Below are 13465 nucleotides of genomic sequence, written 5' to 3' on the forward strand. Positions count from 1 at the left end.
CTTGCCACCGTAGATATTTGCATAAACGAAGACAAATCCATTTTGTCCTGCACAAGGACAGAAAATTTTATAGAGGCACGGCTGGACTTAATATCTGTGAGAGCTTTAGTTTCTGCAGACAGATTTTAGGCAATGAGCAACCTGATCTCTTGCATCATCCGCAAACTTCGATCTACGGTGTGTCAGTGCCTCTCCCTGTTAAGCTACATGCACCTATCTGACATCTTTCACCAGACTCCACTTGTAGTGCCTACAAGCTTGGCTCCACTTGACTTACCACCTGGGCAGGGTTGTCATATCTTTCAATCAATCCCCTCCCATGTTGAGAGGAGAGAGCTAGTATTCATACTGATGCCCAACCATGAGGGAAATCAGTACCTCCCTGTGTAGGTGTTTTGGCCTCACCAGATCTCCTTTCTAGAAATATCAAAAATTGAAGTGGTTTTCAAAAGGTTCCCAAGCAATTTAGTCAGCTTGCCACTCGCAGTGGCGTGCAAGGATCTCCTTGTCAGAGGCATTCTGGGAGCCTTTTATTACTGATTGCTTCTGACATATTGTTTTAGTATTACTTGTTAATGCTATGTTTTTCCCCCAAAAAATGCACTTGGGTACAATCTTATCAGGAAAAGAAGCTGCAAGAAATATAACCTCTGCTGCAAAGAGCCATTGAGCCTATGCCGTGTCTTGAAAGAAGAGAAAAACTTTTTCAGATCCTTCTAAATAAAAAGACAGGAGGATATATTATAAAAGGGGGAAAAAAATCAGTCTGCATCCAACTTCATATTTCTTTTAAAGTATAAAAGAGACTAAAATTAAGATGCCAGTAAGTACTGTAAGTTAGTTGGGGAGGTGGTAGTGAGTTGCAGCACCGGCTACAAGGCTTGTAATCATTTCAGACAGTCTTTGAAGAATATGTTTTTAGTTGTTTATAACTTAAAAATCAAATGCTTAATTGCTAATGGTTCCTTCCCCTTCTCTCTCTTTTTCCCCTTCCCACCTCCCGTAATGCAGTGGTTGTTGTATCTATTATCTTTTGCTGTATCTATTTCCAGTATGGCGTTACTAAGTGTTTTAGGTTATGCATTACAAACTTAAACTACTAAATCTACTTTGTGATGTAATTAGAGATCATCAGCAACTTTGCAGTAGACCAAGTGACCAAAGCAGTTTAACTTGATTCATTTCAGAAGGCTCAGAGCAATGGGCCTGAAAAACAAGAAAAAGAGGGAGTGATCCAGAACTTCAAACGGACTCTATCAAAGAAAGAAAAGAAAGAAAAGAAGAGGCGAGAGAAAGAGGCATTGCGACAAGCATCAGATAGAGATGATAGACCTTTTCATGGAGATGATCTGTAAGTTTATTTTAATTTTGATAAGTTAATTATGATATAAATTAGTTGTATTATTACCTCTCACAAAAAATTAAATCATAAGTAACCACTTAACATTGGGGGTGGAGAGGGAATAATTTAAAATAAATAGCATTTGGCTGCGACAGTAGGACCAAATTTTATGGCAGCAACTCCTAAAGTGTGCAACAACCTGTAAATTTCACAGCAAAATTGTTTGTTGTCATCCTGACTCTCTTCCCATACGAAAATCCACAACTGTTGCTCATAGGTGAAAATACTTTTCTGAAACTTTTTAAAAAATGATTAATTTCAAAGATGAGTTTCTCCTTTTGCCCTCCAGGTAGCCTGGATCCACTCTCTGGGCCTTGACTCTTAGGATCTTGCCCAGGCGATCCAGCTCAGAACCTTCTCCCCTCCACACGTGCTTCTGTTAGGAAACGGAAGAGCTTGTAGCACGCTTCAGTGGCCCATCTCATTAACTCCCTGGTCTTTGGGTGTTCACCCCTTCTCCAGGCTGCTTACCTCACCAGCCTACGATTCTGGCTCCTGCAGTTCTTTAATTGCAAACTGGACTCCATCTCTAACTCCCCCATATATTGCTGCCTAGTTCAGTGGAACAGTTCAGGGAGCATACACTATTCATCCTTGTATGGAACTTGATTTGTTGGGAAAACTGGAGAGCAAAAGGCAACGTAGGCAGGTCCCTGTAGAGCTCACATACAAAATAAAATGTTGGCCGTGATAACCGAGAAACTAAGTGTTGTATGTCAATGTGACAAACTTAAGACTAAAACTTTTAGAAATGAATGCCAAAAGTTAGGGTTCTGAAGTCTCATTCAGGCACGTAAATAAGATGCCTGATTTTCAAAAGTGCTGAACATCTGTCATGTCCTATTGAAGTAGCAGAAAGTGATTACTTTGAAAATCAAGCCACTTGTTTAGGTGCTTAAATATAGATTTAGGTGTCTAAGTTTAGGCACCCATTTTTTAAAATGTTTGCCTTCAGCTTTGCAGACTGAAAACTTGTAAACCCAATAAATCAAGGTTTTAAAGGAAAAATTAAGATACAAAATCATACACTGTTATATTAGCATACACTTTTGAATTTTCAGACTATGAAATGAAAAAGTAAAGGTTCTCTTAGTAATGTTAATTCAGCCAAATTTCACGCACATGTTGTTGTTCTGAAATCCTGTTCTTTAAAAATGTGTACCATAACATTTCTCATGTTTCTAATCCACAACTGTTTACTTGCTACCCATTTTATGTTGTCCAGAGGGAGCTATGAAAGTTCCTTTGCCATTGTTACCTGCTACAACTGCGAACCCATTGCTTGTATTTCCTTTTGGAGCCCCAGTCCACATCATCTTCGGAGGACAGCAGCAATTTCTTCTTTTGTTGCCTCAGAGTTTTGTTGCCTTGTGTCCTGCAGAATTTTTTCTTCTTCTTTACTTTTTCCCAGGTTTTGAACCTCCAATATTTTGTTGGGCACAAACACTTTCATCTAAATAGAAAATTTGGTGTCATTCACTTCATAACAGTACTTTCCTTCCCTCAGCTCTCCTTGGTCAATAGGAGCCTGAAGTACCTCACAGTGGGACTTAAAAGCACCAGTTTTCTTCCTGCTCCTGCTTTGCAGCTTTATTTGCTGCAGAAATTTAATAAACACCTTGTATATTCACATAAGCCTCATTGTGGACATTTCAAAGAAAACATTTGCTCAGTGCTCACTTTTTGGTGAAGAAGCAAAATATTAGAATGTGTAAGGAATGGAATAGAAAATAATGCTGGAATATTATTCCTTTGTACGTATAGTAGTACATCTGCACCCAGAACACCATGTTCAATTTTGGTTATCTTATTACAAAAAAGATAGAGCAGAAATAAGAGTTTGAGAAGGAATGGGGAAATAGATGCCTGGTGAAACTGCCATATGAGGAGTGATTGAAAAGACTTGTTTAAAGAGGAGTCAAATACCAAGAAACATGAACTAGGTACACAGAATAATGAATGGTATAGATGGTGAATTAGGCACACCGATTTACCCTTTCTCGTGATACAAGGGCCAGTGCACAATCGGTATCATGGAGAGGCAAATTTAAAACTGCTAAAAGAAAATAATTTTTTACACTCTGGATAACTGCTGTGTAATTCACTGCCATAAAGTATCACTGAAGCAAAGAGCTTATGAGGATTAAAAAAAGGATTGGATACTTATATGGATGATATTAACATCCACATCAGAATAGGATAAAGGGAGATCTAAACTCTCATGCTTCAGGATGTAAGCCAGCCACTTACTGTCTGATGTTAGCAAGAAACTTCACCTGTAGACAGGTTATTTCATAATTATTCATTATGATGTTTCTTGCACTTGATTCTGAAGCATCTGGTATGACCACTGACAGAAACAGGATACTGGACTAGATGGACCTTAATCTGGTATGAAAACTTCTACATGCACTTTATGAACTTCAGGAATAACTACATGATCTCTGAGATAAAGCTCTGGGCTGACATTGTGTATGGGGAATGAGTTTGGCTAGTATCAGATCTTTGACAAAATTGTGGCTACTTTGTAGAAGACCAGAATCTTCATGCATTTTGTGGCAACCAGGCTCTTCAACACAAAAGATACGCTTTTCTTGTGAATCAGTTGAATAGTTTCATGGCAGTCAAGATCTTTGACATATTCCTGTGTGTGTGTATATATAAGTTCATGGAATTGTGCAGAGGGGACAATGGGATTAGAGGGAAGAGCCTGATCTGTGTGCAGGGTAGGCAGGATGTGTGGGTGGGATTTGGGGAGGAGGTGATGGAATGCCGGCATTTTTTTCAGAGACAAGTTTTAGTGGTGCATTCTCTGTGGTGTATAGTGCTTGTGATGAGTAGTGATGAGTTATGTCTCAGGGTGAGGAAATATACTACTGTTGGTCGTCTTTAAAGCCTTGCTTTTTTTACGTTTTCATACCTTTTTAAGACCAGAAGGGACCATTGTAATCATAGTCTGACCTCCTGTGTGGCCATAGAACTTCCCCAAAATAATTCCTGGAGGATATCTTTTATAAAAACATCCAGTCTTGATGTAAAAATTTGTCAGTAATGGAGAATCCACCACAACCTTTGGTAAATTGTTCCAATGATTAATTACTCTCTCTGTTAAAATTTACACCTTATTTCCAGTCTGAATGCATCTAGCTTCAACTTCCAGCCATTATATTGTGTTATGCCTTTCTCTGCTAGAACGAAGACCCAATTATTAAATATTTGTTCCCCATGTAGATACATCTAGAGTGTGATCAAGTCCACCCCTTAACCTTCTCTGAGTTAAGCTAAATACATAGACTCAAGGAGGTCAGTCACTATAAGGCATGTTTTCTAATCCTTTAGTCATTGTTATGGCTCTTCTCTGAATCATCTCCAATTTATCAACATCCTTTCATTTGTTAAGCATATTATGTAGAGAGCAAACTTAGCTCCACAATACATTATTCTTGTGTATTACTATCGGAGTTTTAAGTTAATAACTCAATTTCTTTTTAGCACAATTTTAATGTTTTTACATTAATATAAAGAAATTATTGGTTGACATGTCAGTGGATTTAATTGTTCATTTGAATTATTAGTAGAATACAGGTGTTTTATTTTGTCCAGAGTTCTCTCTGCATGTTTTTTTCTGTCGTTTTGCCTTCACAAAAATAACCTTTTTAGCCTTCCCTAACGTAATTTTGCTTAGCCTTCCCTAACGTAATTTTGCTTAGCCTTCCCTAACGTAATTTTGCTTAGCCTTCCCTAACGTAATTTTGCTTGAACTTGGTTTTGTGATTCAAATTGAATGAAATAAAATGAATGTTGAGTAGCAAAGACATACCAACTCTAGTTGCTTCCAGATGAGCTAAAACACCCGCAGACCAGAATAAAATTAAATGTGAAAATCTGACTAGCATTTCATAATTTAAATTTTTTTTCTAGAAAAAGACCTTGATTCTCTTGCCTTTGTGACTAGTACTAATATACAAGACTCTTGGTTACTATTTATTGTACATGAGCGCAGGCATGTGAATAATATTCTAACAGAGGTATGGTAAGTGAAAACATTATCCTTGTATAGTGATGTACTCTGACTCTCACGGTGCAGATCTAATTGTTTAATAGTTCATGTGGTAATTAGGATGTGTTTAGATGTTTCAAAGTATTGAACAATATATTTCCTTTTTTCTTTTTCTTTAAATTAATTTGACAGTGAGAATTCTCGTCTTGCAGCAGAGGTGTACAAAGATATGCCGGAGACCAGCTTCACTCGCACAATATCCAATCCTGAGGTAGTCATGAAACGACGGCGACAACAGAAACTAGAGAAGAGAATGCAGGAGTTCCGCAGCTCTGATGGCCGGCCAGACTCAGGTAGTGATTCAGATTTGCTTCTTGTATGTTTTAATTTAATGATATTCTACTTAAAGGAAGGTTAGCCCTTTTTCTCATGGCCAACAATTCTTGAAAGTTTCTGTTAAATTAGTCCAGTGACATCTAACTTTCCTCTCTTTAATTTACTCATACTAAAGCCAGTTTCTGTATTTGGTAACTGATCGTTTACTTTGATCTCGTTGCTAGTAACATCTTAAAAAAAACTGGCTAGAGTTTGAAAAAAAAAATTACTGCCAAACTATTAAGTAAAAATTAGTCCGGTAAAATTCCTGGACTTCAATGTACCAGTGTGTGTGACAGTGTTACGGGATTCAGGTAAATTAAGATAATTTAAGCTCTTCAGTGCCCTGTTTATCACAACTCTGCTCTGTGTACCTGGATTTAACTGTCAGAAAGGTTGTAAGATGTATTGCTGGAATGTGCGGTTTCCCATTCACGTTGTTTACATTTCAGAAAAGGATTCTGGGAAACAGTTTGTTTTTGATACAGCGATTGCATGCTCATTCTTATCCCAGGCATTTTCTTTAAAAGGAAGGAGAAATGGATCTCTCAGGGAAATATTGAAGAAGCTATATACTGGTGTTTTATAAGCACAGTCTTTCTCAGATACATGAAATTAAATATTTAGAGTAACAAATGAGAATTCTTTTGTATAATGTGCTAAAAGATAGCTTTTGTTGTTTGGATGGGTACAGCATTTGTATGTAGGGATGGGCAAGAGATGGAATCTATGAAAGGAGGAATTTGTAGAGTTTTGGTGTTAAGGTATACTAAAGAAGTCTGTTCAAACGTTTAGGATGCTTAAGTCTGTGGTTGCATATCCCTTTCCTCAGATAAAATAGTAATTAAATATATTTTTAAGGTGGGACCCTGAGGATTTATGCAGACAGTTTAAAACCAAATATACCATACAAGACCATCCTGCTGTCCACTACAGATACTGCAGACTTTGCAGTTATTGAAGCACTGGAGAAGTACGGTCTGGAAAAGGAAAATCCCAAGGATTACTGTATTGCTCGGGTAAGTAAAGCTATTAACATCAAAATACTCCTGATGCTTATGTTTGAGGGTTTTTTTTTTTCTTAAAGCAACTTTTAAAAAATCAGCATAGTTTATCAAAGTTTGTTGATATTTTAATCTTAGAACTTGTATCTTGTCACTTAGATATGTTAGTAGTTCTTAAGCAATTCAATTTCATTTTCATTTAAACAAATCTTTAAAACCTTAAAACATTTTTATTTCTGTTTCGTTGCATAGCAATGTGTAACTGATGGAAATATATTTTTATACGTAAATTGATACTGCAGTCTTATGCTACTATATCAAATAAATTTTAGGAAAGTTTATAAATTGAGGCCTCGGTCCTGCCAACACTTAAACTTGTGAGAAACTTTGTGAATGGTTGATTCCACTGAACTAAATGGAATACTCAATTCATAAGTGTTAGGAGGATCAGGCCCAAGTCTGATAAAGTTTACATTTTGGGATATTTTCAGATGCTGTTCAATAATGTATAATAAGAAAGCTGTTACTGAAGCTAAAATTGAATTTCAGTTTGGTGTTTAACTTTTCGAAGTTGAATATATATTTTAAGGATGTCTAATTAAAAAAACCCAACAACCTCAGCTCATTGAATGATATGAAAATGAGACATAGGTTTATTTTAATTTGAATAAAAAAATCAAACTTTTTATAGAATTTGTCTTTAATTTACCTATTAGCTGTGTGGTGTAGCTTCAGCAGGGAGGTCTACAGGCAACACACTGATTAAAAATACAGTTCCATCTGCCCACTGCAGCTGCTGGGGTGAGGAGAGGTTGTGGGATTTGAAATAAGTTGCTACCTCTGGGCTTTGATTGTGAGCTCCATCCTGTGTATCAGCCTGTGGGCTAGTACCTGACTGACTGATTTAAATTTGAAGCTGTTACTCCTCTAGTTGCTAGAAGGGAGAAAAGGCTTTTCTCCTTTCTTCTTGCCTTCCCCAAGACTCATAGTTTTTGGTGGGAAGTGGAGGGCAGGGGGTCTGCTCTGCTCATCTTTTAGTCTCCTAGTTGTTGTGAGTGGGGAGCAGTACCTGTCACTCTTATCTTCTCCAGGCTCTGCTTTAGGGGTTGGTTGGGTTTTTTTTGTTTTTTTTTTTTGTTTCGTTTTTTGTTTAACACTGCCATGCTCATAGCTCTCAGTGGCATTATCAGCTTGAAACTGATTCGTTACAGCTTCATGTTTTCCCACATGGGACTAAATAGCATCAGGGAAGCTGACTAGAGATTTTTATTTGATTTTTCTGATGTTTGAGAGAACTGTGAATAGCTGCAGAGATACTGCAGCCTAAGCCTGCAGTTTAGGAAGATAGTACTGAATCAGTTTCTCTTTGGTTCGCTGTGGAGTGTATTTTAATGTTTTAAGGGGAAAAAAAAAGTTTATATTTTGCAGAAGTGTGTTAAATCTTGTATGTATACCAAAGAAATATTCCATATGATAAATTTTTCAAGCCTTATGTATGATTAAAATAGAGAACATGTAGTCTAAGGACTTTTTTGCATGAATTTTAGCAAAGATTTTGCTGGTCTTAGCAAAGAAACAAATTGCTGCTTTAAGTTTGTAGCCTTGTGGAAAAGCATTAATTTGGAAAGTGGAAACTTTCCCCAGAAACTTGGATCTTCCTTGTATATCTAGTATTCTTTCATGTGTTTTTAAGGAGGTGACTGGTGATTTCCATAGATAATTATAGATTTGTTTTGTGCTGTATCCTTATAAATGTGGCAGACTTGCTTTTCTGGCTCTTCAGAGTCAATGTAGTTGGATAATATCTTGTACTCTTCACTAACTGATCTGAATTTGCCACACTTCTGAGCCTACAGTATGTGGACTTAAATGTGGAAGTGATTTACTATTAGACTGAAATAACTTGAAAACCTAATTCTAGCTAAATGTTTTATGAAACTGAACTTTCCTGTAAAGAATTGCTTGAATTCTTTTTTAAAATCTCCTTGATTCATCTTAGCTTACATACATCATTTTCTTCACTGGGAAACGTGAATAATGTGCTAAATAGATTAGTTTTGGTTTCATTGTAACTTCTTTAGTACTGTTTACAGGATCTTTTAGTGAATCACAGCTATCTGGCAGCATCCAGTGAACAATTTCTCCTCTTCCTCCATTGTTGTAAAAGATTGTGCTATATTGAGATTTACCTTGTACATGTTATGTTCTTCATTTAAAGCCGTCTTTGAAAAGCTGCATTAAACAAAAGTAACATCGCTTTTTGAAAAGTTTTGCTCTCCTAGTGGTTAGCATTTTGAAAATACGGTTCTTTCTTTTTGTTGGTAGTAGTTGAGATATCTTTGGGGAAGATTTAAGTGGGTGACATTTACTTAGCTATCTGATTGGATTTTAAATTGTTTTACTAAGAAAAGACCCTGTATAATGCTTCATAAAATATCCACATCCTATTATAATATTCTGTTTTCAGTAACTTACAACTTCATCAAATTTTGACTCTTCAGGTTGAAATTTTCCATGCTGGTTATTTGCTTTAGGCTGAATTTTTTTGGGGATGTTTCAGCTAAAACGATTCAGACATTTCAGAGAATGAGGTTAGGGAAAAAATTATTTTGTCCATGTAAAAAAAATTCTTACATCTGTTCCATTGAAATGCTGTAATGCCGCTTTGCTTTGGGGTGGGGGCTTGCCACAGGGGATACCGTGGTATCAGTGATGTACCTCTTGCTGCCCCCCTGAAAATCCATTCAAATTTGACCAAGTTATAAACCTCTGAAAAAAATCACAACACGTGATAGATAAGTAGTGGTTTGTTAGAGACTTGCAGTGTTTTCTGAAGATTCTGACAAAGGTAATTGTCCACCAGACTATCAAGCCAATTTTAAGATTGCTTTGCATTGCCAGAGTGGCACAAAGTAGCATTAAGGGGGCTAAAGATTTAGTCCAGTACATTAATTGTGTTGGTCAAAAGAATTATATGGTGCGTGTGTGTAGGGGGAATTACAAAGTGAGACGTGTGTGTGGGAGGGGATAATAAGCATGTGTTTGATTCTGATTTACAAACTGTGAAGACAAAATTAATTGCTTTATCAGAGGATGGCAGTGTATTGTGAATGAAATTTGTTTTTCCTTGGTGCCATGAGAAGTGATTGACCCTAATTAACTTGTTGTTTACTAAGGTTTTTTATATTTCTAGTTGCATAATTCACTGTCTTAAAACAGAAGCTGTCGTGAGGAAAATCCATTGCTAGGTGCTCTGTACAAATCTGATAACTATGAGTTTCCACTGAAAAATTAACTTTTCTTTATAGGTTATGCTTCCTCCTGGTGCTCAACACTCTGATGATAAAGGTGCTAAAGAAATTATCCTTGATGATGATGAGTGCCCACTTCAAATATTCAGGGAATGGTCTAGCGATAAAGGTACATTTAAAATATTATACAGAAGTGTAAGATAGTACAAGCCATCAGTGTGAAACTGTGTAAAGTAGGAGGTTCATTTGAATTATATTTTGCAGTGTTCAGTTGTATTGTACTTATGTTCTTTTTTTAAAATAGTCCATGTCCAGAATTTTCCAGGGTGAACTTCAAGGCTGACAGTAATATTTTCTCATTCTTTACAGTTAAATACATTCTCAAAATGTACAATAAAATGGAAACATTTACTAAAGTCCTTAAAATTGACCAGTGGGTTAAAATAAATGACACACACACACAAATCTATGGTGTCATGAACCTTAAATAATTTAACTTAATAAAAACATAAGGAACATATTGAATATGCTATATTATAAGCAATATGAAGAACATTTACTGCTTTATGGATGTTATATTTGTTTATGCATTGGTAGTAGGACTCAGTGGACCTGGGATGGGATGGGAGGATGGTCAAGTGGTTAGGATGTTAGCCTGGGACTTACAAAGCCTGAGTTACGTTCTCTGCTATAAGCTTCTTTAAAGGGGGTGGAGGGATAGCTCAGTGGTTTGAGCATTGGCCTGTTAAACCCAGGGTTGTGAGTTCAGTCCTTGAGGGGGCCATTTAGGGATGTGGGGCAAAATTGGGGATTGGCCCTGCTTTGAGCAGGGGGTTGGACTAGATGACCTCCTGAGGTCCCTTCCAACCCTGATATTCTATGATTCTATGACATATATAATGTTGTGTTGTTTTAGGAATACTAGTCTTTCAGTTGAAAAGACGGCCTTCTGACTATATCCCAAAGAAAACCAAGAAACAAATTGATGGAAAGCCATTAAAGGGGAAGGAAAGAGTTGACGGGTCGGGCTATGGCTCTTGCCTTCCTCCTGAGAAACTACCCTACCTGGTGGAATTAAGCCCAGGTAAGAGTTCTGATTGATAACTGATGGAGTTTTTGTAACTGATCACGCTTCAGACTGAATTATAGATTTGTTATATTGAGCTTTCAGATTTAGTACTTTTAGAGTACAGTGGTTAAAACTCTTAATGGATATCACTTTAGTAGCAGATTGTCTCTGAGCTTTTACTAGCTAGCTGCAAAAATTAGCTTTAAAGTGTTGCAAAAGAACCTTTGTTTGGTGTTCTTTAACTTTCCATATTTTAGAAGATTCATCTAAAAAAAAAAATAAGTTCACTGAAAGCAGATCACATTTTAATAAACTGACAGTGTAAGAACATTTGACTGCTTGGTCATTAATAGGAGTTTAACTCTGAGTTTGTAAAGATAAATTGAGAATGTATTATAATGGTGAAAAATGTTGTTGGACTTAGTGTGTATTTATAGTGGGAATTTATGAAAGGGAAGAAACAGTGCTATTAAACCATACTTGAGAAATCAGAAGAAAATTTTAATGCTTCCTAAAGATTTAAAATGTACCTGTAAACTGTTCAGTATTAAAAAAGAAAGCATAAACTGGAGTTTTGTTTGGATTTTTGGGTGCCAAACTTGACAGATGCATCACTGTATTTAGATTTCTTATACGTTTGTATCACCTTTTAACACCACCTCTATAGATGTCTTTCAGTATACAACTTAATATGAAAAGGTAGTTGTACATAGGGTTGCCACCTTAAGCAGAATAAATTGAGGCTTTCATAGAAATTTATTCCTTTTGTGCTTTACAAGTGTATAGATTGGGTACATATTTTACGCTTCAGCAGATTGGTAGAAGTAGTAATCATGTAATTGGTTCTACCGTAACACAACTTCTTTCAAAAAGTCTGTTGCTAAAATTTGAATTACCTAATTTCTTTGACATATACTGCAGCACACTTATTAAATCATTACTGTGTACTGTGAAATATTATACATATAAGTATACTTGTTAAAATAACTACATTTATAATACTTGAGTGTATTTCTCTGATTTTTCTTAAAAATCATTTGTTTTCTAATATACAAAAACAATCTACATTGGGTCTCCAAATGATAAATAAAACCTCATTTTTGCTAATTTATTTTATTTATTTATTCTGGAGATTCTATTGCCACTGTTCAGGCTGCTCCATGGTCAACAAATAATTTTATGAGAAACATCCTGAAGTGCTGGTATCTGCTGTTTCTTCTTTGAGTGGTGTCCCTATGGGTGCTCCATGTCAGGTGTTTTGTGCACTCCACGCACCTTTGATCGGAGATTTTCATTAGCAGTGTCCGTTCAACCTGCACATGTGCGGGCCATTGATATCTTTGTGCCCAGCACCAAAGCTATATCAGGCTCCCCTGGTGAACTGCCTTCTGTTCCTTGTCAACTGCCTTTGCTGATCCACTTGGTGTTTGCCTTGGCTATTGCTGTGCTTTTTTATCCCAACTTAGCTAGCCAGTTGGTTCTTAGTTTGTAGTAGTAGTTTGTAAGTTTTTTTGTTTAAAACAAAAAAAAAAAGTTTCTTTTCCTCCCAGGAAATCCTCCCTGTTGGGGGCATGCTCGGCTTACAAGGGTTTAAATGTTGCTTCTAATTTAGAGAGGCTATCCTGATCAGCAACAGACGCTTAAAGTGCATCTGCTGCTTGGGAGAGTTGCATGTTCCCCAGAAGCGTAACTTCTGTTTAGTCTTCATTTCTAGGGTTTGGACTGCTGATGATGGAGTGTTCCTTTTGCCCTGCTTCAGAGCTGGATCAGGAAACCCCCTCCTGTACATTACTCCCCGGGGCCCTCTAGCCCCACCTGGCACATCGCTCTCCCAGAAGGGGAAATCTCAGAGTTCTCCTCTAAACATCCTAAGAAGAGGAGCTTTAATTTGCTTCCCAAGGAACCCTCCTCAGAAAGACCTTGTTCCCGGACCTGGTCAGTAGCCTCAAATAACGTCCTTGAGGCTTGGTACTGTGGCAAAAAGCTCCTGTGGTACTGGTGAAGCAGAAAAGCCTTGCAACTCTTAAGTCCAGGCATGATGCTGGGAAGGCCCTGGAACTAAGTACTGCAGATGGACAGATTGATGCTATTGGACTTAACTCCTCTCCCAACACCCCTATTGAGTTGGTACCATCTTTAAGCCTCCAGCCAAATTGGTGCCATCTGTGAAGCCCCCTAAGCAATCCAGTATGGGCCGGCAAGGACAACCACACTGATTTGTCAATGCTGCAACATCTGTTGGTACCGCAGTACCCCTCAGTGTCGCAACAATACTCGGTATCACAACATCATTTGGTGCCACAAGATTTTAGATATGCAAAGGACTTACCAGTGACTGTAGAACCGGAGTCCCCATGACCACCA

The 13465-nt window shown here is 37.2% G+C and overlaps 1 protein-coding gene across 30 annotated transcripts in view; it reads left to right on the plus strand.

Annotated features, from left to right (window-relative positions):
• AFDN (afadin, adherens junction formation factor) overlaps positions 1-13465 on the plus strand; it is a 215865-nt gene that overhangs the window by 81754 nt on the left and 120646 nt on the right. For all 30 annotated transcript variants that reach the window (XM_043543212.1, XM_037895158.2, XM_037895174.2 and 27 more), the window contains exons 4-8: positions 1188-1351; positions 5595-5755; positions 6639-6796; positions 10090-10201; positions 10949-11116. In XM_043543212.1, coding sequence (XP_043399147.1) covers positions 1188-1351; positions 5595-5755; positions 6639-6796; positions 10090-10201; positions 10949-11116 — 763 coding nt within the window. The remainder of the gene's footprint in view (positions 1-1187; positions 1352-5594; positions 5756-6638; positions 6797-10089; positions 10202-10948; positions 11117-13465) is intronic.

The sequence above is a fragment of the Chelonia mydas genome, chromosome 3, assembly GCF_015237465.2.
Source record: "Chelonia mydas isolate rCheMyd1 chromosome 3, rCheMyd1.pri.v2, whole genome shotgun sequence".
Taxonomy (NCBI): Eukaryota; Metazoa; Chordata; order Testudines; family Cheloniidae; genus Chelonia; species Chelonia mydas.